This window comes from Takifugu flavidus, chromosome 12, assembly GCF_003711565.1.
Source record: "Takifugu flavidus isolate HTHZ2018 chromosome 12, ASM371156v2, whole genome shotgun sequence".
NCBI classification, from domain to species: Eukaryota; Metazoa; Chordata; class Actinopteri; order Tetraodontiformes; family Tetraodontidae; genus Takifugu; species Takifugu flavidus.
The window spans coordinates 8997717-9021849 of NC_079531.1; the positions used below are offsets into that span (position 1 = coordinate 8997717).

Genomic DNA, 24133 nt, shown 5'->3' on the forward strand with positions numbered 1-24133 from the left:
TGCTGCGCAGAGACGTCAGGCTGCTCATTGAAACTCTTCCAATATTTCACTCAAGGAGATTTAAAAACGCAAACACACGGGTGATGTTTTCCTCCTGCTGCTTGGCACCTTTTTTTTTAAAAAGTAATTTTAATAGAGTTTTTTTTTTTTTACTGTGCTGGCCTTAAACTGTAAAAGTTCATTGAAAATAGTTTTGATTTAAATCCCTAAAAAACCTTTGCTTTGGTCAATAAAGTAAATAAAGTCAAATGTAAGAATGTCACAGAATTTCTCCATGATATGAAAGAATCTTGGAGATCTGAGACAGTTGTGGGAGAAAATAATGTAGGACAAACATCTATAGACGAAACGGAGTCAAACACTTGACTTTATGTTAATTTTAATATATAGAGAGAATCACAGCACATTCCATTATAAATTACAACAGAGGGAACCGGTTTGTGTCATGGAAATACACTTCCAACATTAATTTAAGGTCTTGTGAGTGCAAATGAGAGAGTGCAACAGTGACAATGCTCAGATATTAGTGTGGTTTCAAAAATACAGAAGTTCATGATGGGTGAAACCGTTGCAGGTGAGGAAGTTGCTTTATCTGAGGTTCAGGTTCCTCCCAGTTACAACATTCAGCTTTTCTTCCTAGAGGACTGCATGCATCCGATCACAGTCTCTTCTTGATGAGTTTCTCCAGCTTGCGGATGCGAGAGGACTCCTGCTCGGGGGTGGGGGTGCTGAAGGACAGGGAGGGGCCGCCATCGCTTCCTGAGGGCGGAGTGGGTAACCTCTGCCTGAAGAGCTCCAGCATGCTGCTCTGCTCACTGCGCTTCAGACCCTGGATGCACAAGTCCACACACACATATCCCAAAAATCAGTTAAAACATGAAAACATAAAATACATGGAAATGTAAAAAAAAAGAAGGTTTGAGACTGTTGAACAAACCAAGAATCACCAATAAATGAATTGATAAAATGAAAGAAGGATGAAATCTATCGGAGAAACATTGGCACTGACCTTCATATCCAGAATCTTCTGGAAGGTTTCGGGGTTGCCGTCGGCCAGGAGTTTAATGTAGTTATCAACAAAAACCACAGGCGGTTCGTGCGGGGCCATCACCACCTGTGGAAAAGCACAATTTGAAGTTTGGCCGCTGCTTCGGTGATTGTTAAATGGTCCCACATGGGCTGAAAGTGGGGAGGGTAAAAGTGGGAGAAAACAAGCAATTCTAGCTGCAAACAATGTCAAGGCTATGCTTCTATATTAAGGAGGCCGTTCCTTATGCCTTTTTTCCCCTTTAAACACCAATTATTCCACGCATGAGTGGGCAAGAATTAGCTCGGCTTGGAATTATTTTGGGGCTATAATGTGTCTGGGCTGAAATCACAGTTGGTAAAGAACAGGAAGAAAAGGTTACGGTGGGGGGGTCTGAACCTTTTGTGGGGAAAAGACTGGACCTTTTCCCCACAAGAGGAACTGAACGGAAAATGTGACTTGAAGAAATTTCCTTGCAGCCGCAACAAAAGCAGGCAAACCGACACATGGCTGACAGATCGCCACTTCCCATCTTATGTATCCACACATGCTTCATGTCGTGAAACATTCCTTGGTTTTTCCAACAAAGCAGAAAAAAAGGCCGCATCCCTGCATGCTTCTTGCAACTAAGGGAAGCTGTTAAGAGAAGATGAGCTGCACACTGTGGGAGCGTCAGGAGCAACCAGAGGGAGTTCTTTGCTTTTTGACTCGCCCCCGATGACTGAGTGATTTACTTAGCAACTGTCCTGAAGCCGGGCGGGAACAGCTCTGTCAGGACCTCGTAAAGTGGGAATTCAGGAATGAAAAACAGCATTCCCAGGAAGAGCAGCACGGTCAAGGAAGGGGGTGAGTACGAGTGAGTATGCTAAATGAGGGTGGGAGGAGGATACAAGGGGCTGCTTGCCTTTAAACATTTTTAAAGGGACAGAAAGAGAGAGAGAGCAAGAGAGAGAGACAGACAGAGAGGGATAGAGAGATAGCGAGAGCAAGAGAGAGAGGCTCAGTTTTGGTGGGCTGGGCTGAAAGAGTGTGGAAAACAGCCACGTCTCTCAGGCGTTGAACAGATTTCTGCTCAGCTGTTTCACATCTTTTGACAGCTTCTTGAAGATTTAAAAGACAGATCTGAAGGTGAAGGTAAACACTGGCGCTGACGCACGAATAAAGCGCGAGTTAAGATCTACTCAGTTGAGAACCTCACTGGTGAAAATTCCTCCCATTACAACCGTAAAACTCTTCGAGTGATCTTCCACCTGGTCTGACCATTTTGCTTTACAGTTTAGTCACTTTTAGAGCCCCAAACACACACAGAGACACACAGACATACGCCACTAGTAAGATAAAATAAAACTGATGGAATCACACCACGATCACCTGTCAGCATATTGAGTTGACAAGGTTTTATAGACCCAGATAAAAGATCTGACCTGAGCTGACTGATACCTACTCATAATTCTGCAGCAACTTTGGTGTTAGCCTTCGCACTGGCTGCATCATCCAGGCCAGTATTCTTCTACAGGCTACTTCATGTCCTCACAGACTCCAATTGTTTTGTTTTATTGTGATCATGATCCTTGCAGTTTGATGCCTTTTTCGCAAATAACCGCTAAAAAAAAAAAACTTCTGCTGTTTACTACCTTACAGCTGAAAGATGTTAGTAACTGTCTGGTGAGCGCTGATGAACATGTAACGCTCTCCAGAGAGTCAGCACCGCAAACGGCAAATAAATGTTAGTTTGTGCATGCGGGATGTGTAAAGAAACAACTGACTGCTGTAATAACTTTATAAAGTGATAATAGCCTTGTTTCCACCAAGCACTCCATTTAGCTTCCTTTCGGTCTGTTGCAAATTACAACGGTTAATTCTCTATTTTACTTTTTACACTGGGTTGCCAATTTGATTGCGTAGTTGGACAAGTTTACGATACTCACTAAAAACATTGATTAAAATAACATTAAACTGTTCATCTGAGGGAAAAGACAGACAATAACACCATAATTACATTTTGTAGATGGAAGCCGAATATCTCCTGCACAACAAAAACAAACTCCAAGGAAAGCTCAACAAGACCACCAAAAGACAGACTCTGATTGCGCGTGGCCCTATTTAAACGCGTGATCCCAGTAATTAACTGAGTTTTGCATTTCAGTGCAAATGTAGCAAATTTTTCAGCTGCATAGGGGAAAAATTGGATGAAATAGGGTCATATTTATGCATGCTCATTAAATCAAGGCTTGAACTGCACACGGTGACACAACTGTCAAAAATCCCAGTGGGTGGCTAAATCTTAGTGGGACAAAGTCTGAGTGCATTTCCAGGTCCAGCAACAGACTGTAATTTAAACCTATTGTTGGGGTCAGACGGAGAGATTCCTGCTCAGAACCTGATGGGTTTGCCTTTTAGAATGCAAGTAATTACCTGTGTGGGACCCTGTTCAAGTTCACAATACAGGCAGAAAGATTTGCTTCCAATAAAAACACAATACTCTCCACCCAACATCTTTGCTGTTTGTTTTTTACATCTTTTTTTATCAAATTACCTGAACTCAAATGCCAGAATTCTGGGAAGCATACGGATGGTATTCCATCTTAAGATGCTGCACGTAGAAAGGCAAAAAATAAAAAACAAAATAAAGGGTGTGTTCATATTATTTTTAAAATCCTGTTTATCACAGCAGGCAGGAAAACAACAGTCACACTGATCATTGTAGGAAGGAAAGAAAACCTCAGAGGAGTCTGTGCAGAATCAAAGAATCACACACTCAGCCTTGTGTGTATGTGTGACTGCGTGTTTCTTTGCCCTCCAGGGGCAGGTAATTTGGGTGATTTTAATCTATATAGCGGTCACATACCAGTCCTCTTCTAGGGTTGCATGGGGTCACTGTGAGGTCACTGGTTTAGCCCCGTGGTTGCACATTCACGTGTGAACGTGCATTCTCCCCCAGTAAACACATGCACTGGTCTCGCTCCCTGACACCTCTTTAAATGGACTGATTTTTGTTTGTAAACCCTGATTTGGGGGGGTGTCAAAGGCTTATTCTGCACATATTTAAGCTTTGGGTAATTGATCTGCTCAGCTGTCTGTTTCTGTACAAACTCTCCTGTCAGACTACAATAGGCTGATTGCATGAATATATTAATCTGATTACTTATGTATGTAGTGACGTAAGACTGAAGAGGTGAAGAGCCAGAAGTGGTGAAGGAAATATATCAGCTTAATGGGTATAGATGCGCAAAAACATCACACATTGGTGCAAAATCGATTAGCTGATACCAGAGTGTGTCACATTATGCTGGTTACATAATCAATAATCGTTCAATAATCCATCCTTAAAAACTTCAAGTGAAGAGACCCGTCGAATCAACCGCGCAGTAGTTGCCTCTACTACTGGAGCCTTGTTTTCCCATAAACTGCACAGTCCCAGACAAACCTGAGCATCAAACACCACAGCAGATGTTTGACTGGATCTGTCAGACTTTCAGCTTTAAATCTTTTTAACAGCAACATCAGAAAGAATAGTTAGCAAGGCAGCACTTGAACATCGAATGTTCCGAGCCTTTAAAGGTCAGGAGCTGAGGCTTGGGTTGTAAAAGTGGGCAGCGTGAATTTAAACTACCCATGTTTCACGTTATAAAATCTCAAGGGTTCCTTGAAGTTCGACTGCTTCTGATAATGTGTTTTAGTTGAAATATGCGGTATTAAGGGTCAAACTAAGGATCCCATTTAAATCCATCAATTAAGGTGGAGGGGGCTCTTTGGGAGTTTACTGGTGAAAGGTAAACTGTTTAAATAAATCTCTTCTGGCCTCAGGTGTCAGGCTGAATGTTAGTCCAACATTATCGTAGTTTAAAACTTCAAATTATGCTTTTTTTCTGAGGCGGCACCAACTCTAAAATCAAATCCAGACAATTATTGGTATTATTTCCTTTTAATGTGAGATTCTGAGAAAGTGACAAATCTGCAATTACTGTATGTCTGAATCATGTAGTGCTGCTTGTCCTGTTCTTCAGAATGAAGAAACCATGTTTGGTTCTCTAAAGACATGGAAACGTCATGTCATGATTGCAAAATGGAAAATATGAACTATAGTTTCCACTAGTCATGCTTTATCGCAAAATGGTGTATTTCAATTATAATATAAATTCATTTTAATCATATAATAAAGCTTCAATTGTCTGTGACCTACTTTCAGTTTAAATTAAAATTAAAACTCAGACTTTAGTAGGAATGTTAAATTTAACACATGAATCCAAATTAATTAATTTCCCTTGAAAATGTTAATGCACTTAACACCTATGCAAAGTTCAAAGGCTTTGGTTGGCAGAACCAACTCAAAAAGGACCACTCTCACTACAAGATCTTTAGGGAAGTTTGAAAAGAAAAACAGTCCAAGACAGAGCAATCGTCCAACCGAGCAGTTGACAAAATCTCCAAAACACGTCTGACTTAAAGTACAACATCAACAGGAAGCAACCATCAGTCAGGGCTTCCTCAGCAATGTCATTGGCAATGCCAGCGACACAGGTGCAAGTGGATCTCAGAAAAGCTTCAGAATGATTGACTTTGATCTCTGTGTTACAGGTTGAACACATGTCCTTGTGAGCTATGTCATGCAAAAACCATATTGTTATCCACAGCTCCGATAGTTGCTTAAAATAACTGAAATCACCCCCTCCTCACCTTTAGGATCATCTCGGCGCGGGTCATGCCTTTTACCACTATTTTGGTGTAGCTGGCCGGTGCCTTGCGCAGCACCTGGGAGCCGATGGAGGGCATATCCAGCAAGACAGTCTTCAGAGAATGAGTGTCCAGGAGGAGCTGAAGGTGTAGGACACACAAAGAGGTGCAGCAGGTGTTACCAGCTGTGTGTTTTCAGAAGTGGAAATGATCACACACAACCTCCGCACTCCACCGACCTGTTCAGCTCCCACCATGCTGATCGGCTTGCATCTGAATATGTAGTTGATAAATTTGGGGATGAAAGAACTGAGGGAAGAAAGAAGTGACAGCTTTAGGAACTTCTTGTGATTAAAAGCAAACGTTTGCGATATCACGTGTGTGGGCAGTACTTTGTGAACTTGATGCAGAACTGCGTGAAGTATTTCCGCGTGGATGCGAGATTGTCTCGGAGAATTGGCACGTTTTGCTTTATGTGCATTATGATTGACGTCACGTACGGACTTTGGTCACCGACGTGCTCGACACTCTGCCAAGGCATCTGCAGGGACAAACAGGTGAGAGGGACCAATCTGGATTTATGTAAGGATGAGGTCCTCTTGGTTACTGATTATCAGGGGATGTGGTTGCACCCCAAGACTGCAACATAAAGATGCAACAAAAATATTAAGTAATTGTAACACAAAATTATTTAAATAGCGATTGTGGGCAGGGTCCTCATGAGAAAGTTCATGATTGAACAAGATTTAATGGTCTCGTTCTACAACAAATTAGTTCTCCATAACTGTCTAAAAATCTTGGGATTGCAATGTACAGTATATCCTCAGGCTGTCGTGCAAGTTGTGTGTCTGTGTGTCACCTTGCTCATCGCAGTGAGTGCAGGGTCACAGGCTGCATCCAGATCCTGAACCAGCAGCTGAATACTGTTTGAGATCACACTATAAAAAGGACAAAATGACTATAAGAAACTTTTCCAACTGTGAGTTCATTATTTTCCATTTAAAACCCAAAAACCTGCTCCCTTACGTGCTGAATGTATCCATCTCCCCAGTCAGATTAATTCTCTCCACCAGGACTTTATCCACTTTCTCTTTCAACTTCTCCTCCAGCTGGAACAATGAAAGAAATGCAAATATGAAACATTACAAGTGATTGAAATCTCCACACTACAGCACAAACTAATGTGGTGTGTTTGCACTGTGGCGTGCACATGCCTGTTGTGTGGTTGCCAGGCAATACTCTGCAGTGCTGAGGATGCTGCAGATAAGACAGAGCTCATCAACGGTGAACTTTGCAGCTTCTGAGCCCTCCTTCTCTTTCAGAAGACTGCTGATGGTGAGTCCCCCCGTGTTGCTACTAGATCTGAAAAAAAGGGAAACATAAAAAAAAAGAAACAAAAAAGGGTTAACAAAAGAATGTTGACATCTGTGTCTGCTAAAAAGATGTAGCTGCTGATGTCGAGTTCTTCTTCTTCTGGTGAGAAGACATCAATCACGGAGCGAGAGCGAGTTACAATGCTGCAAGTTTTGAATGTTTGCGGTTGGAGTCGTGAACATCAAATAAACGCTGCTGTGCTTTCACCGACTAGAGCGCTTCATGAAACAAATTGTTGTAGAACACTTCTTTTTTCCCTCAACCACAGGTAAATACAGCCTTTTTTTAGCAACAGACACGGCAGCCCTAACTGTGAGCAGATGCAAATGTCAGGACACTGAGCCAGGGAGGCTTCGGCAGCAACGCAGCCATTAATAAACATCATAATGGAGACGTGGGGAAAACCACAATATAGTTCAAACTCCTTTGGGAGGTCCTCTTCGAACGCTCATTAAACCAACATGCAGAAGATGGCTTCCAAGTGTTGGAACATTTGTTTTTGTAGACGGCTTAAACATCATAAGCTATGTATAATGTATACAGTTTCTGGAATATTAGATAGCAAGTGTGGTGTATCAGAGCTAAAAAGCACACCTGCTCTGTGTGTGTGTGTGTGTGTAGTCAGGCAGAGATTGTTTTTACTGGTAGCATATTAGACGTTGCCACAACTTAATGGACTCCAGCTTCCTCGGAGTGCACAATTCCAGCCCATCAGTGAGAACAGAAGAATTTGGGCCCTGCTGAAATAATCAACAGAACGCCGTCTCCACAGCGTGGCACAAGTGGGTTTAGCTGCATCCAACTTGTTTTTTCAAAGTTAAATATGTTTTACATTACATGGAATAAACTAGGTTCCCATTCAGCTTAAATGCACCAGAGCCAGATATTATTTAAGGAATGCATTTTCTGAGATACAAAGAAGAATATATATATATATATATATATATATATATATAGTAACAGCAGCACTAAGCTGAAATAAATACAGGTATGACTTCATGGTTGTTTATGAAAGGTAAATCTATTGATGATCAGAGATTTAAATGGCTCTCTTGGATGCGAGTATGGAGCTTTTTATATGTGCTGAAAACATTCAGGCTTAAAATGTCCATTTTCCAAAATAGAGCAAAACCCACCCGATTATTATTTAGAAGTGGTGTTCTCCCAGTAGACACTGGGTGAGAGGCAGGGATACACCCTGGAATGCCCTCCCTCACAACTATACCTAGGGGCCATTTAGAGTTCCCAGTCAGCCACGTGTGTGTTTTTGGACTGTGTGAGGTAACTGGAGCACCCTGAGAAAACTAACCCAGGCAGGGGTGATGAACTCGGCCGCACAGAACCAAAACTGGAATCAAACCTACAACCTAGAAGATCGAACTGTGCCACTCCTGGTCCACTGGTCATATTTCATTTTGATTTTAGTCCAGAGTTCGATAAGCCTCACAAGCATGTGTTTCACCACAATACTGATGGAAAGGAAATAGTGAATGTATCTAAACAATACACCACATTCAGTCTCTGAGGATATTAGAAATAAGTTATGGGGTTAAATTGTGGCCAAAAATATTTAAAAAGTGTAATGCCTCAGAAAAATTGATATCATAAAGTACATTTGAACACAGGGGAGTCAACACTTCCTCAGTGTATCCTCTTATCAGCTGGTAGCCAGGGAAGCCAATGTCTTTAATAAGCAAGATCATTATATTATTGCTGTTGTACACTTAATTATTCATTTTTAGATAATGAATCAGGGATTTTAATTTTTGCATCATGAAGTAGCAACTGTTTGTGGAGAGGTTGTGTAGAGTAGAGAAAACAAGCATATACACAACATTTTAAGTCTAAATCACATCCAGGTGAAAAATAAACTTCAGGACGTCCAAAATCTTCCATGACAGAGTGGCTTTTTTATGTATTGGAAAATGTGTGAAGTATTTATGCTTGCTTTGAAAAGATAAATACAAAAAGGATGTTGCATCAACCCTGCTACTCTCCTGCCAGTGTTTGATTTGCTCTCCGGGAATAAAGCTTATCTAATTAAATGTAACCGGTTGTCTTACTTTGGCAGGTTTCCAGAGAGGATCTTCCATGCGTACTCTCTGAGGAATTTCTGAAAAATGGTGGTGAGGGCGATCATTGGTTCTCCGGTGCTCAGCTGGGAGCACTGCACCATGCACTTCTTATAATAGACAAAGAGGTCGGCACAGCTGGGCAGGACCGCTCCACCCTCCTCGGTGCCCGATTTGGGAGGACCTTGTGTGCGGAAGTCTGCTACGAATCGGTCAATTAATTCACCCAAGTTCCTGCAGAAGACGAAGAGTTTACAGGACACACCCACACAAAAGTACACAGAGACCCACGTGGTTGGAAAGTGAGAATAACTGTATCACAAAAAACAACTGGAGAACTGAGTAGGAAACCATAATACATAATCATCAGGGTGTATTAGCCAAGTCCTCAGTTCACAGTCAGTTGGTGACCAAGGTTTACTCAGGCCAAGGACAACACAAGAAGCCCACTGTTCTCTCCTGCTGTGCCCCACTAAGGACAAGCAGATCTGGCCATTCCTCATTTAAGCCCTTCAGACTGAACTACGCAGAAATTGTCACTGCAGAACAGGCCAATTCCCCTGGACACACAAATGGCATTTATTGCTTTAAGAGCCTGGAAGACTAAAGTAAGCCGTAAAGCATATGCAAATTTTAATAATAATTTGTTCTTTCTTTGTCTCTTTATGTTGCATATTTGCAGCTGATTGTAAACATTTCTGTTACAGCACTAACTGACATACATTCAAGGTCTGGGGAACACAGTGTGTTTGTGTGTGTGTGTGTGTCTCACTTGTCTTGCGACTCAATGTAGACGTATAAATGAGGTTCGAAGCACTTGGAGATAATTCCATGGAATGGGTTGTCTGGAGCTTTTGGCTTTCTGGGCTAAAAGAGTGAAGAAAAACCTTTAATATAGCAACAGTTTAAATACTTTGTTCTGTTCCAGTTCGATGTGATGGGGTTTGAAAGGTGAAGCTCTAGTTACATCTATGAACAATAGATTGCAGTTCATTTTATCTAATTAAGCCTTTCAGGAATCCTGTCTGATTCTACAAAGACATCCAGCTCACTGCACAAGTTTACCTCCATGTTGATGCATTAGGTGAACGTCAGTCTCCTCAGTGTCATTTTTAAGGATTTGTTGTTTTGGTTTTCCACAAAGATGGCTTGTGATGGGCTGCCTGAGTTTGCTTTTGGGATCATTTTCTGAGTTATTGGCAGCTTCACGGTCTTTTTCTAAGGTGTTACTTTCTTTTATCAAAAACTAACAGTACTAATATCAGATGATAAAAAGAAGCATAAGAAAGAAACGAGGCAACCATACTTTCATCGCAATAAGTAACAACTGCAGATCAGTTCAAGTTTAGGTGTTGTGAGCTCACCTTCGTCAGATCCTCGTCCTTCTCTGTGCCCAAATCCTCGCCTGGCTCATCCTCTAGGAAAGGGTTTGTGGAGTCCAGGGGGCTCTCTGCTTTCTTCTGCTGTAAAACAAGAATAGGTCCGGTCACAACTATACAAACAGATTACTTACAAAATTAAATGTAGCTTCATCATTTTCCTCCATGTTTATGAAGACCACTTCATGCCAGGATTTGATGACAATATCTCTAATTATAACATTCCACTCTAACAGATCTCTGGCATGTGTGTGAACCAAGCTGACACAAAAGAATCCCTGTCTGGGGTAAATATTATCAATACGGAGCAAGCTTGGCCTAGTTGTGCTACACAAAAGTAATAATTAGAGTTGGTCCATCCTCTGTGTATCACTTCTAGCAGCACATGCAAACACAACCTGGTTTTTAAACTTTACATGGGTCCTGCAACAATAGAGTCCTATTTTTTACATCAAATAAACCTTTAAAAGCTTATGTGTTTGTCCATTCTGCTCAGATCTTTAACATGTGAATGTATTGAGGGGATTCCTTACTCCAGGTACGTCAGTCAAAGTGCATCCTGTGAAGCGTTTGGAGAGAAGACCCTCAAAGTTTGTTGTCCTCTGTATGGCGAACAGAAGCAGCTTCACCTCTATCTCTTTAGCCCGTGTTCGCATGACTTTAGCAAGCTCCACCCTTGAAAAGCACAGAAAACATTTACAGTTGTGATTACATTCCTTCCCCTTTCCACACCCACCCCAAAACAGTTTTCTTTGTTAGAAATGGTTCCAATTAACATGCTGTTTTACACTGTTCCAGTTTTCTTTTGGACCCAACAGAGAAGGAAGTCAGAGCAGTAGGTCACTGCTCATGTAGGCCACCTATGTCAGCTCCAAAGTTGTGCCACTCAAGCCGATTTGCGTTCAAAACTCCCACAATCTATTTCTCAGTTCCTGCCTTCTTTAAGAAACAGATTATTTTCCAGCAGATTGAAGCCACTCATGCATTCTGCAGTTGTAACCTGGTAATGTGGCAGAACTCCACAGCGATGCGCTCCGTCATGCACCATTCCTCCGGAAACATGCGTCCGTACTTCTCCTCGTAGTCCAGCAGCTGTCGTTTGATCCAAGCGTATCGTCGATCAATCTTGTCCAACCAGGCAACCTGAGCAGGGAGTTCTCGTCTCATTTTATTCAATCAAAATAGCACATGCAAAGCTTAAATCTGATTATTACTCACATCTTGGTTTTCCTGGAACAACACCAGGTACTCTGAAAGGTGTTGCCTGATGAACTTTTTGATGACCTCCTGTTTGATGCGGGGGTCCAGCACGTTAGCCACCAGGCAGGCATCTTGAAGCACGTTACTGGGGCCACCTGGTCTCTAGATGGGTTGTGAAATTAGAAGTATTACACACAATTACTTAAACACGACCATCTATGGGCAATAACAGCAAATAAATACCTTGGAACCTTGAGATGGGAATGCTTCTTCAAAATCTGCCAGAATCTGTGTGCCCAACTCACTCTGAGCTGCTTTGACTCTAAAGAGACCAAACCACAATAACACCGACATGTTTACCTGAAACAGATGCGATTTCAGCTCAACATTGAAAACTTAAATGAGAATAGCCATTCAACATAGCAAGAGACTTAAACTTGTTGACATACCCGAGCTTATCATTCAGTTAACTAAATAAATGCTACACATCCATAAATCAGGGATGTTTATCAGAAATATTATCTAAAATGTGGTCTGACACCATTGGAGTGAGACAGCAAAGGTTACTGAGATGTGCTCATGTCTCTCCAACTTAATTACAAGTTCCTTGGAAATAGAGCAAACTTCTCATCTCATTTTTGTTGTCAAATAGTGGATGGAAAAATTGGTCTTTAGGTAAACCAGATTGCCTAAGAAAAGATAGGGAAAACACTGCATAAAGTTCAAGTATACAGTAGAAGTGAGAGCATAAGTGACATAGATGACATTGTGATCTGTAGTGAGAGCAGGTGGAGGTATGGCTTGGAAAGAAGAGGAATTAAGGAAGACAGAATATGGTGATATCACAGAGAAGAGAGATGAACAAGGTGGAGGACTTGAAATGCTTCAGGTCAACAGTCCAGCACGATGGACAGTGTGAAAAAAGAGGTGAAGCGTGAAGAGGGGGAAAACTGTAGAAGCTGGCAGTGAGAACAATGATGCTGTCTGGTTTGCAGACACTGGCACGGAGGAATTGCCAGGCAAGAGTCCTACAGGGAGACCCAAAACATAGGAACATAGTGACAGAGGACATGAAGGTTAGTTGGTGTGAGAAGCGAGGACATGGATGATCCACCAAAAGTAGAAGAGCAAAAAATCAGTGATCACAAACAAGCAGTTATAATAATAAGTAAAGAATATGGATTACATTAAGCTGAACTAATGTGGCTAACATTTCTGCAGAGAAGCACAGACAGTGAACGATACAGCTCTCAATGTGGAAAAATGCCAGGAAGTACAAATATGGAGGTTTACAGGTTATGCTACAGTAGCCTAGCCTGCTACAGTACTGACATAATGGAGATGCCATGTGTGGTTTCTCAACTGACAGAAGGGCTTAGTTATGAAGGAAGAATTGATTTTAGAAATGCCATCTCTGATCAGCGACTACAGCCTGAAAACTGCGTGAAAGAGGAAAGATAAAGACTCAGATCGCTTTTATAGCTACATTGCCATTTCAGCTATAATGCAGAATAGTGCTGCAAGACTGATAATAGTGCTACCAAATGAGTTGAAATGTAGACATGACATCCACTATATTGACTTTTAAATACCCGGAAGTTAGTGGATAATACATGTTAAATGCACTATGTCAGAGATAATGTGGCCTTTGTGGCTAACAGCTAGTTAAAAGGTTCTTACAACAAAGCAGAAGCCATCAGGTGGCCAATAAGAAATCTGCAGTTTTGAATGTGCAGCAGCCATCATTAAAACCGTGCACAGGCATATGCATGCACACACAGCCAATACCTCAGTAACTGTTACCTCAACTGTGACCGTTGGGATCGTGAAAAAATAATGAAGTAATGAGTGTAAGAGGCTTAGGAAAAATAATCAGGATAACTCTGCTGAAATGAAAAGGCTGCAGTTACTCAAGTTAATCACATTTGAAAGACAAAGGGTGGAAATGTTTATTGCAAATGGGTCCTGTTGAATTAAGTTTAACTGAAAAAAATCAATTAAAAATTGCAATAATGAGCAGTTAGATTTAAACTGTTAACACAAATATAATGCGATTTGGCTTGATGGTTGACAGACAGTATAAATCATCATCTTCTACACCTCCCTGGATTATTATCACAACTGTGTGATGAATCCTGATTCCTTCTATTCAGAGATTGGTGGCAGTTATTACATTCTATCCCATCATCTGTTACTACAGCTCTCACTTCTTCCATGCAGCTGTTTTATGGAATGAATGGCGCCACACCTCAGACAAACTAAACCAAAGGTCGTGCTTTTTGTTTTTGTGTTCGCTTTTGAGAGGAAATTCTGGTCCTCTCAGTGAGCAAGAACATAAATGGAAATCTAATCTGTCACAGCTTTGAGGAAACAATGGCATAACAATGCACTGTTCAACGTCCAGACTCTCCGAAGCGCAGCAGCATTCCTCACTGTACTGTTGTACAGAGGAACAACAAGCTTGACTACATCATGTAATATTTTAAGTACTTCATCTATGTGCACAAATGGAAGCCTGAGATATAATCACACCTACCACAATCTATGGAAAAAACACCATCACATCCTGAGAACACTAAGCCTAAATGTCTAGGTAGGTACTTTCAGCACTAGACTGGGGAATATCTAGGTCAGACCCTGAAAGTAATGTATAGATGTTTGCACATTTGAATGACCTCTCAGAAAGCTGCCTGATCTGTGGTATGCCCATGTATTTGTGGAAATGCTCCAGCACATTGACCACTCCTTGCAGCAGGTTGGCCACCTCACCGTACTGTCTCTTCCTGGTCATGGCTCTGCAACACAGAACACACAAAAGTTGTTCTTTCAGAAAATCTCTAACAGCTTTTATAGCACATGTGACTGTGATGACTGTGCAGCATCATTGTGTGCAGAGTATCTTTCATTTCTATTAGCTGAGAACCTCTCAACCTCCTTAAAATGGGACATAGAATAAAGAAACACGTGTATGTGAAGATGATAAAAGGCCTTGTGTGGACAACACTATACATTTTTGTCTCCATTCAACCCACCCACTAATCCTATAATTAAATGCACATCCCTTAAAGCTTTCAACAATTCCATTGTTTAGGACATGTAGGCTTTACATTCCTCTGGGCTAACCAGTTAAATGTGATGGTACGTACTCTAGAGAGTCAACTCCCCCTGCTAACATATGCAGGTGGTTCAGGGTGGTAATGGATGTGGTGAGGTGGCGCTTCGCATGGTCCAACTGCTTAATGTCTCTAGTAATCTCTTTTACCTGCAGGGAACATAAAAAAAATAGAAATAAGGTAGAAGAGTCTTATTGATTTAATGAAAAACTACATAATAACTGATGTAAACATTCCAATGATAAAGCTCTTATAGTTCTCGTAAATTGCAGGGTTGGGGGCTCACAGTCTGTTTTGATAAATAAGTGCATTTTTGCATCATTCTGACTTTAATTTAACTTTAATTCACATTCTGTACTCACCATTTGTTCAGATTTCTCCGCCTTGTCCTTGATATCTTTGATTTTACCAAAGAGCTGTTGGATGGCGATCTGGGCCTCTTCCAAAGCCTGGAGATGAAGGAATACTCAGTCTATCGTGTGGTGTTTAGCAGTAAACCAGCTGAAGCAAGTGCTAACTACTAGCTATATAGTCACATTAAATATGAGAGATTATATTTCCTGACCTTCAGTTGAAATGTTCCATTAAAATTGATCAGAAATTAGAAATTAAAAGTATTGATTTTTGAGCTGGGCGCAGCATCTGTTCACTTCCTGCTCATTGCCTATATCAGCTGGAGGTGGGCAGATGTGAGCAGTGGCGCCGATCTGTCACTGCTCCAAAATGCTCTGCAGTAAAGGAATCGTACTGAGCGCACACACTTGAGGATGAGGCTTTAACAAAAAAAAATCGCCCATCAAGCCCCGACTGGAAATGCAACCTTGACCATCTGGGGGAGCAAATCGCCCTCAGTTTCAAGCCAAAACTTCTCTAGAGATTCCCCAGTCTGGGCTACTTGAGAAGAGAATTTTCTCCATCAAAATCACATAGCACTATTACAATATGATCTGATTAAGGAACGTGCAAATTATTTCAGATGATACCATGATGGGCCCACAATCGGCTTTCAATCTTCTCAAAGAAAACTTCTAGTGCTTTCTGTAAGCAAACTTTTTTTTATTCCTTTAGAGGAATTCTGCTGAGTGGCTTGGGGGTAAACCAAAGCGGGACTTGATTTCCATTTGGTTGTGAACTGGATCTGGATTTTACATCTGTATCTATTTAAACATTTGGATGAAAGCTGTACAGACTTAATCTGTAGAGATTAAGTCTGTACATCTTTCATCTACAGTGTAGATGTAATCTGGTTTGATCAAACACAGCATATTTTCAAAATGGACCCTAGTCAGTAATTTGTCAAAAAAGAAAATTTGATATCGAAACAGGCCTGTTTACAGAAAGGACAGAAAACTAAAGAAGTAAAACAGTTAAAAACAGCAAAACAGTTTTTGAGTGATCCCATGGAAGATCAGACCGCATCCATCAGATAGAAGTGAAAAACTAAAACGTGCTGACATTTCATGAATAAAATAATGTGTATGCCTTATTCAAGTTTCCAGGCATCTTTTTTTTTATCCACAGTCGGTACTGGCTCAGAAGCACGGTGAAAACTCCCCTGTGTGTCTGTTCCCAATCTGAGACGGGGTTCACTGCCAAATAGACTAATTGCCCTCCCAAATAACAAGATGGTTGACATGGAGCCATCTCAGGCTGACACATCGGCTCAAAGTTTAATCCTACATAAAAGGTTGTCATTACAATGGACACAGAGATTATTCACACATTTAACAGCTCATAAACACGGAGCGCATTAGAGAACATTAGACAGTTACAACTGCGGGATCTGTTAGGTTGTTACTGTAATATTCTGATAATCGGTCCATTATCTGACACAGCAGCTGTTCTTTGATGGTGCTACACAGAAATTCTGCTCCGACATCCAATGCCAACTCGGCCTGACGTTGTGGCAACAGCGTGCCGCAACGGCGACCCTCTTTTACTCACACAATTGCACACACAGGCTTAAACGGACAACACACGAGGAATGCTAACAGCCGGCACCAGCTGCGCAAAGAATTTACTGCTTTTACAAGCAACTCACTGAAACAGCGAGTGAGTGAGAGCGTAAACAGATCCTGGTGACAGCAGTAGCTTCATTTTGATACCCTGGTGAGGTTAGGGTTAGGGTTACCGGTAGGTTTAGGAAGACAGAGGCAGGAGAAAACAGCATGGCCAGATCAGAAAACTAAAATGATGCCATCAGACAGCGGGAGGAAGAGACATGGTTCTTTTAATGCTTCCAGGTCATGAAGGTGTTGAAACATTTTGAACCGCTACTACTGCTCACACTAATAAAGGCTATGCTTTGATCTAAGAGCGAAGAGGAGGAGGAAGGGCGTACAATGGAACTTAAAAGAGACTTCATGGAGGAGTTCTTGAGGAAACCGTGAATACACAAGAGGCCCGAAACCTCTAAGGCAGCAATTGTCGCTCATGCAACCTCGGCTGGGCCAATCTGGCTCTCTTCCTTGGGCTCATTTCCTGCATTTAGCCTTGAGGAAAGCAGTGAATGAGAAACCACTGCCCAGGAGGCGCCTCCTTGCCCTGAGATGTTATCTCCTTTCACACAAACATACGCGTTGCACACCAGCATATTGCAGACACACAATGAGTGACACATTCTAGTCAACACAGGTGATGGTACAGAAGAGAAACAGTCTTAAGGGTTTAAAAGATAACCTTCTATTTCAAAGAATAGCTCAGGAAAATGATCAAAATGCTTCAGTAAAAGGTCGTCTTGGTGCTACGGTAAATGCCAAAACTCTATTTTAGAATGCCTTCTATTATATGTTATGTTCTTCCCGGATGGTTTGATTTCCTGTCTCACATTCAGTCGTGGAAAACGATATTTTAGCCTGTTCGATGTTTATGAAAACTATACCAACCAGCTTTTACATATTCAAGAAGACATTAAACTTAGAAGTGAGGCACAGGCTGTAGGGTATGGACTTTTGTGACCCAGATTTTTTTTTAAGCAATTACAGAATCCTGAACGTTTTACATGCCACTGTAGCACAACGACCAACCGATTTAATTTGGAAAATCTCAAGGCAGAGACAAGTAGGACGAAAGCGTGGAAACTAAACTAACCCTCACAGCTTTTATATTTATTGTACATTGAAATGATTCTATAGGAAGACCACCCAGAGCTACAGCTCATTATCTTTATCAATTCAGCATGTTCAATAATAAAGTTGCAAAGTTAAATTATGAGCGCATATGCCTGTAAAAATAGATTTTCTGTTATCCAGGAAATCAGTCCTCTCCCGACAGCACTGTGCTTTAGCATATGAACTGCACACGCTGATAATATTATTGAAGTCTTCTAGTTTTAGTAGCAATCTTGAAATGAATGGTTGGAAACAAATCCATTTCCCCTCTGGATCTGAGCTGGAATGGCACCGCTGGGTTGGAAAACTAAAATGATTGTGTGCGACTGTATAAGGTTATTGGTCTGGAGGGTATTTGAAGTGTTTCTGCTACCACACAGTGGCTGACTGGGAAAGACGAGGCCAGCGGGCCAACAGCACACACCTAATTATGTCAAATGGTCACAGTGCAGACGACCCACCAATAAAGTGTCATGTTGCCTTTTTGCCACAATTCCTTGGGAGAGCTCTATTACATCAACAGGGGCCGGTTTTCTTTTCCATTATATTCTCACAAGAAAAGCCCAAAATCCAAAAGCCTGCATTTTAAATAAATTCAACTATTTACATACAGGAATCTAGCTCTCTATCTCTCAGGCGAGTTTTCCGTAAAGAGAGGCAGTCTGAGTAGTGGGAAGAATTCTGAGTCATCCTGTCCTTTTCCATGAAAGCATCGTGGAGAGAGGAAAGAGAAGGGCTGCAGAAAGAACATGCAATTTCTGGAAGCGACCTTCACGTATTTAAAGAATAGAGATGTTGATTCAATGTTGGTAAACCAAGTCAGTCCCACCATTTTACAACAAATAATTCTTCTGCCCGAGACTAGACGAATGCAGCCACTAAAAATTACATAATGACAAAACTATCTGTTGGGTTTAATTAAAACTAGATGAGATAAAAGTTTGTCCAGGCTTCTAAACAGTCACATAAAATAATTTCCGCTCACCTGTCTGCCATCCTGACCCACATTGGTCTGACCTCGTACCACGGTCCTGATGTTGTCATCCAGTCGTCTACCAGACGTGACAGAGAAGGGCAGAAGGGCACAAAGAAGGTAAAACAGGAACAAAAACCAGATCGATTTAAACAAATCTTTGGCACAAACTCACCGAATCTTCAGACGAATCTTGTTTACCACATCGTCAATATTAGCCAAAGACTGAGGAGCAACAGGAATAAATATGCATAACATACACAATCATAATTTGATCTTGACATAGAAATAATTGTAAATTGCAGGCTGAAGAACCCAGAATGATAACAGCTGTCAATTTTCTGATCAAACATCAAAAGTTTTAGATTTTGTTTTACATTATCAAAATGATACATATCTTCTACAATTACATCTTTAGCTGAATTCTGGAGAAGAATTACCGAAAAGTTAAACGTGCAGCACAGCTACGGGGTTAAAGTGACCCCTAGAGGATATACCGCATATGTAAATACGGACGCATAACTGGCTGCACATTCATCGTGTTCTACAGCATTTCAGACATATTCTAAAGGATTAATATCTGATTGATATTAAGGCTATCTGAGTGCAGTGAGTTTGTTGTCATGTATAATGACCACCGTATTTTCCTGTTGTTATTGGCTTTCAAAATTAGAAACACTATATGAAAATGATGGAATTAGTGAGTAAAAATAACGTTTTGCTTTCTACTCTGTCATCACGATTGATGTCACAATCACTGCTGGTGAATTCATCTTTATTTCCCAAAACATGTCAAAATGCACTGTACTATAAACTACGCACCATTATACCACCACAAAGTAAAAATACCAAGTGATCACAAGTTAACAAGAGAATGACAAGCAGTTTCAGGCAGGATAGAATAAATGATCTTGGGTTGCTTTAACAGCAGAAAAATAGATAGATAGATAGATAGATAGATAGATAGATAGATAGATAGATAGATAGATAGATAGATAGATAGATAATTAAGAGGGCATATACAACACGATTACAAATAAACTCTAACTACTCAAAATTTGCCATGTTTGACTATATAAAGGCTGCAAAAAAATACACAAAAGTAAGTGACAAGGGTGAGACCTTGAACCCTGTGGATTATAAATGATCCACAGAACAGACATGTGTTAGTATCGCTGTACCTGCTCGGTGGGAAACAGTGTGTTGATGTATTCCACAGCATTGAAGTCTGCCCTGTCCAGCGGGTCTTGGCTGGGAAATACCTTCAGACCGGAGAATAGAGAACGTTCAGTGGATGATGTGTCTACATGCAGACCTCACATATGGTTTAACGTTCCCAGACACAGGTCCACACACGTTAATTCTGGTTATCTGTGGCAATATTGCCTATGGATTCATACTGTTTTAATCGAGCTTTTCGTCTGACATTATTACCAAGAAAGAGGTGAGAGCAGCTCATGATGGTTAGCTAACAGCTAGCCGGGTGGCTGCACAGACAGCAGACAGAAACGCCATAATGTCGAGATTATTACGATACCTGTTCAATTGCTAGCTGCACCTCTGGGGTCAGATGCAAAATAGCTTCCAAATCTTCCGCAAATTCAAATTCTTCATCCTCCATCATTGTCAAAACAACTCTTAAACATAACACTTCCTGATACTCGGGATAATGGCAGACGTGATGACGTCACCAAATGGGACCTTCACGGCTACCGGAAATCACAACTTTACGCAGGGTGGCAAGTGATTCTGAATGAAGCGGCTCTTCACTGTTGGCATGAACAAAAATACAAGTGTTTTTCATTACGGTCAATAACGTTTATTTACATTACATTTAATATAATTGCGATATGTGGTTGTTAAAACGCTGAAGAGACCACAGCGCTCCCCTTTGTTACACACAAACAAAAACACAAATGCAGCAGATCTTTATATTACGAAGATGAAATCAAATGAAAGTCATTGGAACGCACGACAAAGATATTTGTAAAATATTTAAAAGATTGTACAGTGGAGCAAAAGTAGCAAGTCAAAACAACTGACATATAGATAAGAATGCTGGGTGACCAAACACTAGAACATCAAAGAATATTTTAATTAAAATGTGGAATTATTATTTTTCATGTTGTTGTTATGATTATTGTTGTTATCCAGACTGAAGGGTTCAAGACTGACCCCAGCTGTCCCTATAGAAAAGATTAGTGCTGTAGATTAAGAAGAACAAATGAAAAGCACAATGAAAGAAACAGGGCAGAAAGAGTAAAGACTTGGCTGAATGTGTCAGATGGCTGATATATAACTCTACCATAGAGGGAAAATGTGTTGTAAATCTCAGCAACAGCTCTAAATAATGCTGTCCAAAAGATGTGACCAAGTGTGCATTTGTGCACATGCATGAATTAGGGCCGCTGGTGCAATACTTGACAATGACAACAATAGGTGCGACACAAATATAAAAAGACCAAATGCAGACCAAAACATAACTTGTGATAAGGGAACACCAGTTTTAGTGGCCAGTTATGCAGCTGCAGTGTATCTTCTGTAATGACACAAGGGCCCCACGAGACAGCAATGAGTCATTGCTGCCGCCGGCCCCCAACATGAGGGGATGATCCTTACGTAGCTGACTGAGAACCTACACGACGTCTGGGGATGAAGAGCTGCCTCCAGGGCTTTTTTGTCACTTTAGCCCTGTTTTATTTTAAACTAATGATAATTTGGAGGATGCTTTTGAAGGCCAATTAAGGCAGCACAATGAAGGCTGACCTATGTTGAAGGCTCCTCCTAAATGCAGCCCACAGTTATGGATGTCTTTCTGTTTGAGGGATCGTCACCTTTCACTGTGTGCTGGATAAAAAGCAATGTCTGATGCTACAGTGTACCATCATTGAAAAAAGCCAACCCCTCCCCTTTTTTTTCCTAAAAAATAGGTATAGACATCCAGGAAAATGCTGAGCAAGCCACCCCTGTTAACAGCTTGTAGTGATTAATTTGGGGTTTAATGGTGATTTAGTAAAGTTGCAGCCTCTTTGTCTCCTGGTCATTTACTTCTGGTTTCTTAATTGTGACAAATGAAAACAATTTTGCCACAAATTATTTCAAAGTTTTAAAATAGTTTAACAGGTATTTCTGAAGTAAGGCTGCGCTATAGTGACACAAGTTTATGAAATCTTTTTTCTCTTCTTTTTCATATGATTTATCATATGATATATTGGTTTCTACCGCAATGCTGTTAGGCTCTTTGTTGTCTTTTCCTAATGGTTTTCAATCTGTACTGCCAATACCGAATGAATCAAACTCAAAATCAGTCAAAATTGTCCTCAAATATATTGTCACTACACTATTACACTATTTTTTTAAAATCCTTACTCCTATAAAGGATTGTGCATTTGGCACAGCTGTGGAATGGGATCGTCCCAGTAGTTCCAGCTCTTTGAACATGGATGAAACACTCATAAACTACACTTGTTCTTAGTTCTGTGTTTTGAAACGTATCTTTGTGTTTTGAAACAGAACGTAAACGCGTCTAAGGAAACTGTGTAATTTATCCTGCAAGTTAAAAAAGTCAAATACCTCCCCCTGGCGGTTTGAACCAGTTATGCATTTGTTTTCGAGACTGGTTGAGCCTATTACCGTATTGGGCTCACATTCTCCGGGATCAAGATCGAACGAGTGCATTGACTTAGTTTTCATTTCTAAATCGCAAAAAAGATCATTGAGCCTTAGAAATCAGATCATTGATCCTTAGAAATATATATATATATCCACAGGGAACAGTGTGGTCACAGTTTGGCTGGCAGCTTTGTTTCCAAATTCAGATCCTGCTTTCAACCTAATTTGTGACTGGAAAAGCACTGAAGATTTGCAGAGTCAGTGCAGAAGTCATTGGCTTGGAAGATGGTCAAAGAAGGACTTAACACATCCGGGAGAAACAAGGACACGGTGTAGGCAGAACCAAAGTTCTCTCGATGTGTGATCCAAGATGTTCTTGGTGGGAAGGTTTCTGATAATAGCAGCTCAGTCAAACACCAGTGCTGCTCTGTGATGTTGTATGTGACAGGCTGAATGCTTGTGTGCCGAAACCAATTAAAGCTCCAACAACAACAGAGACTTATTATAATCCAGCTTTATAGTTTAGAAATAAATCTGGAAGACAAATGATGCGGCTGAAAGTTATGATCTTAACCTCAGTCATCATACCAAATCCTTAATTTGAGCATTATTTCATTTATTTCAATTTGAGAACATGTTATCCATTTCCACAACTTAATACAGCTCAGTTCAATATTAGTTGATGTGCATTTATCTGAATTTTGCACCATTCCAGATAAACTTTTGGTATTACAGAGGGACCTCTACTTACGAATTTAATTCTTTCCAGAAGTTGTTTCGTAACCTGAAAATGACGTAAGTAGAGACACGTTTTCCATGTAAATGCCCTAATCCGTTCCAAGATCCCAAAAATTCGGACATAATTTTTTTTATAAATCATAAAAATGCATCAAAACATGTAACAATTAGATTACCGCACAATAAATGTATGAATTCAGTGCAAGGCTTCTCCAGGAACAAAAGGAACTTTTTTACAGGCTAATCTTACATTAGCTGTCATTACTAGCAATGAACGTCAACACTTGTGGTAACACCGCCATCTAATGAACAAACATACGAACACCCACAATAAATAAAAGTGAAACGAAGGCGACACTAGGATACACACAAACTTGTACAGATTGACGTCCCTCCTAGCCAATGGGATGACAGGAAAATGCTAGGCGATCGCCAATGGCAGAGCAGCTACAAGCAAGTTTGTGTTCGCTAAACTCCACAAGCTGCGAGTAGCAGCGGTAGCATATTTTTGACCTCCGTATCCTGAAATTTCTTTCGTAACAAGCGGAAATATTTTCCCGTTGAGACGCTTCGTAACCTGAAATTTTCGCATGTAAAGACGTTCGTAAGTAGAGGTCCCACTGTATTCCACAAATGATCAACTCTGAGCTGAGCAGTATTAAAATATGGTAATTTTTGTTGTCTCGAATGATTCTCAATCATGCTAGCAAAGTACGGCCTCTCATTTGAATGTGTCTTCAGTTTCACAGCTCTGATGAGGAGTCTCATGCAATCAGTCTGTAAGATCATTAGCTAATGACTTCGACAATGCTACACGGGCAGAAGTTGGCTGATTACTTTCAGTGTGTGATTTAATGCCTG

The 24133-nt window shown here is 40.8% G+C and overlaps 1 protein-coding gene across 2 annotated transcripts; it reads right to left on the bottom strand.

The window, feature by feature from the left end:
* Window positions 1-362: 362 nt before the first annotated feature.
* On the bottom strand, window positions 363-20615 carry vps53 (VPS53 subunit of GARP complex). Of its 2 annotated transcripts, none has more exons than XM_057049522.1 (22): window positions 20460-20615; window positions 20104-20184; window positions 19098-19147; window positions 18935-19001; window positions 15202-15288; window positions 14873-14988; window positions 14402-14521; window positions 11970-12048; window positions 11745-11888; window positions 11527-11669; window positions 11060-11201; window positions 10512-10607; window positions 9920-10014; window positions 9139-9381; window positions 6916-7063; window positions 6728-6810; window positions 6561-6639; window positions 6094-6242; window positions 5941-6010; window positions 5705-5842; window positions 1010-1114; window positions 363-829 (listed from the first exon to the last, which is right to left on the bottom strand). In XM_057049522.1, the coding sequence occupies exons 1-22, from the start codon at window positions 20544-20546 to the stop codon at window positions 659-661; spliced, it is 2493 nt and encodes an 830-aa protein (XP_056905502.1). In that variant the 5' UTR covers window positions 20547-20615; the 3' UTR covers window positions 363-658. The 2 variants fall into 2 exon arrangements, with proteins under 2 accessions (XP_056905502.1, XP_056905501.1); XM_057049521.1 differs by having other exon boundaries at window positions 10512-10610.
* Between the last annotated feature and the right edge of the window lie 3518 nt (window positions 20616-24133).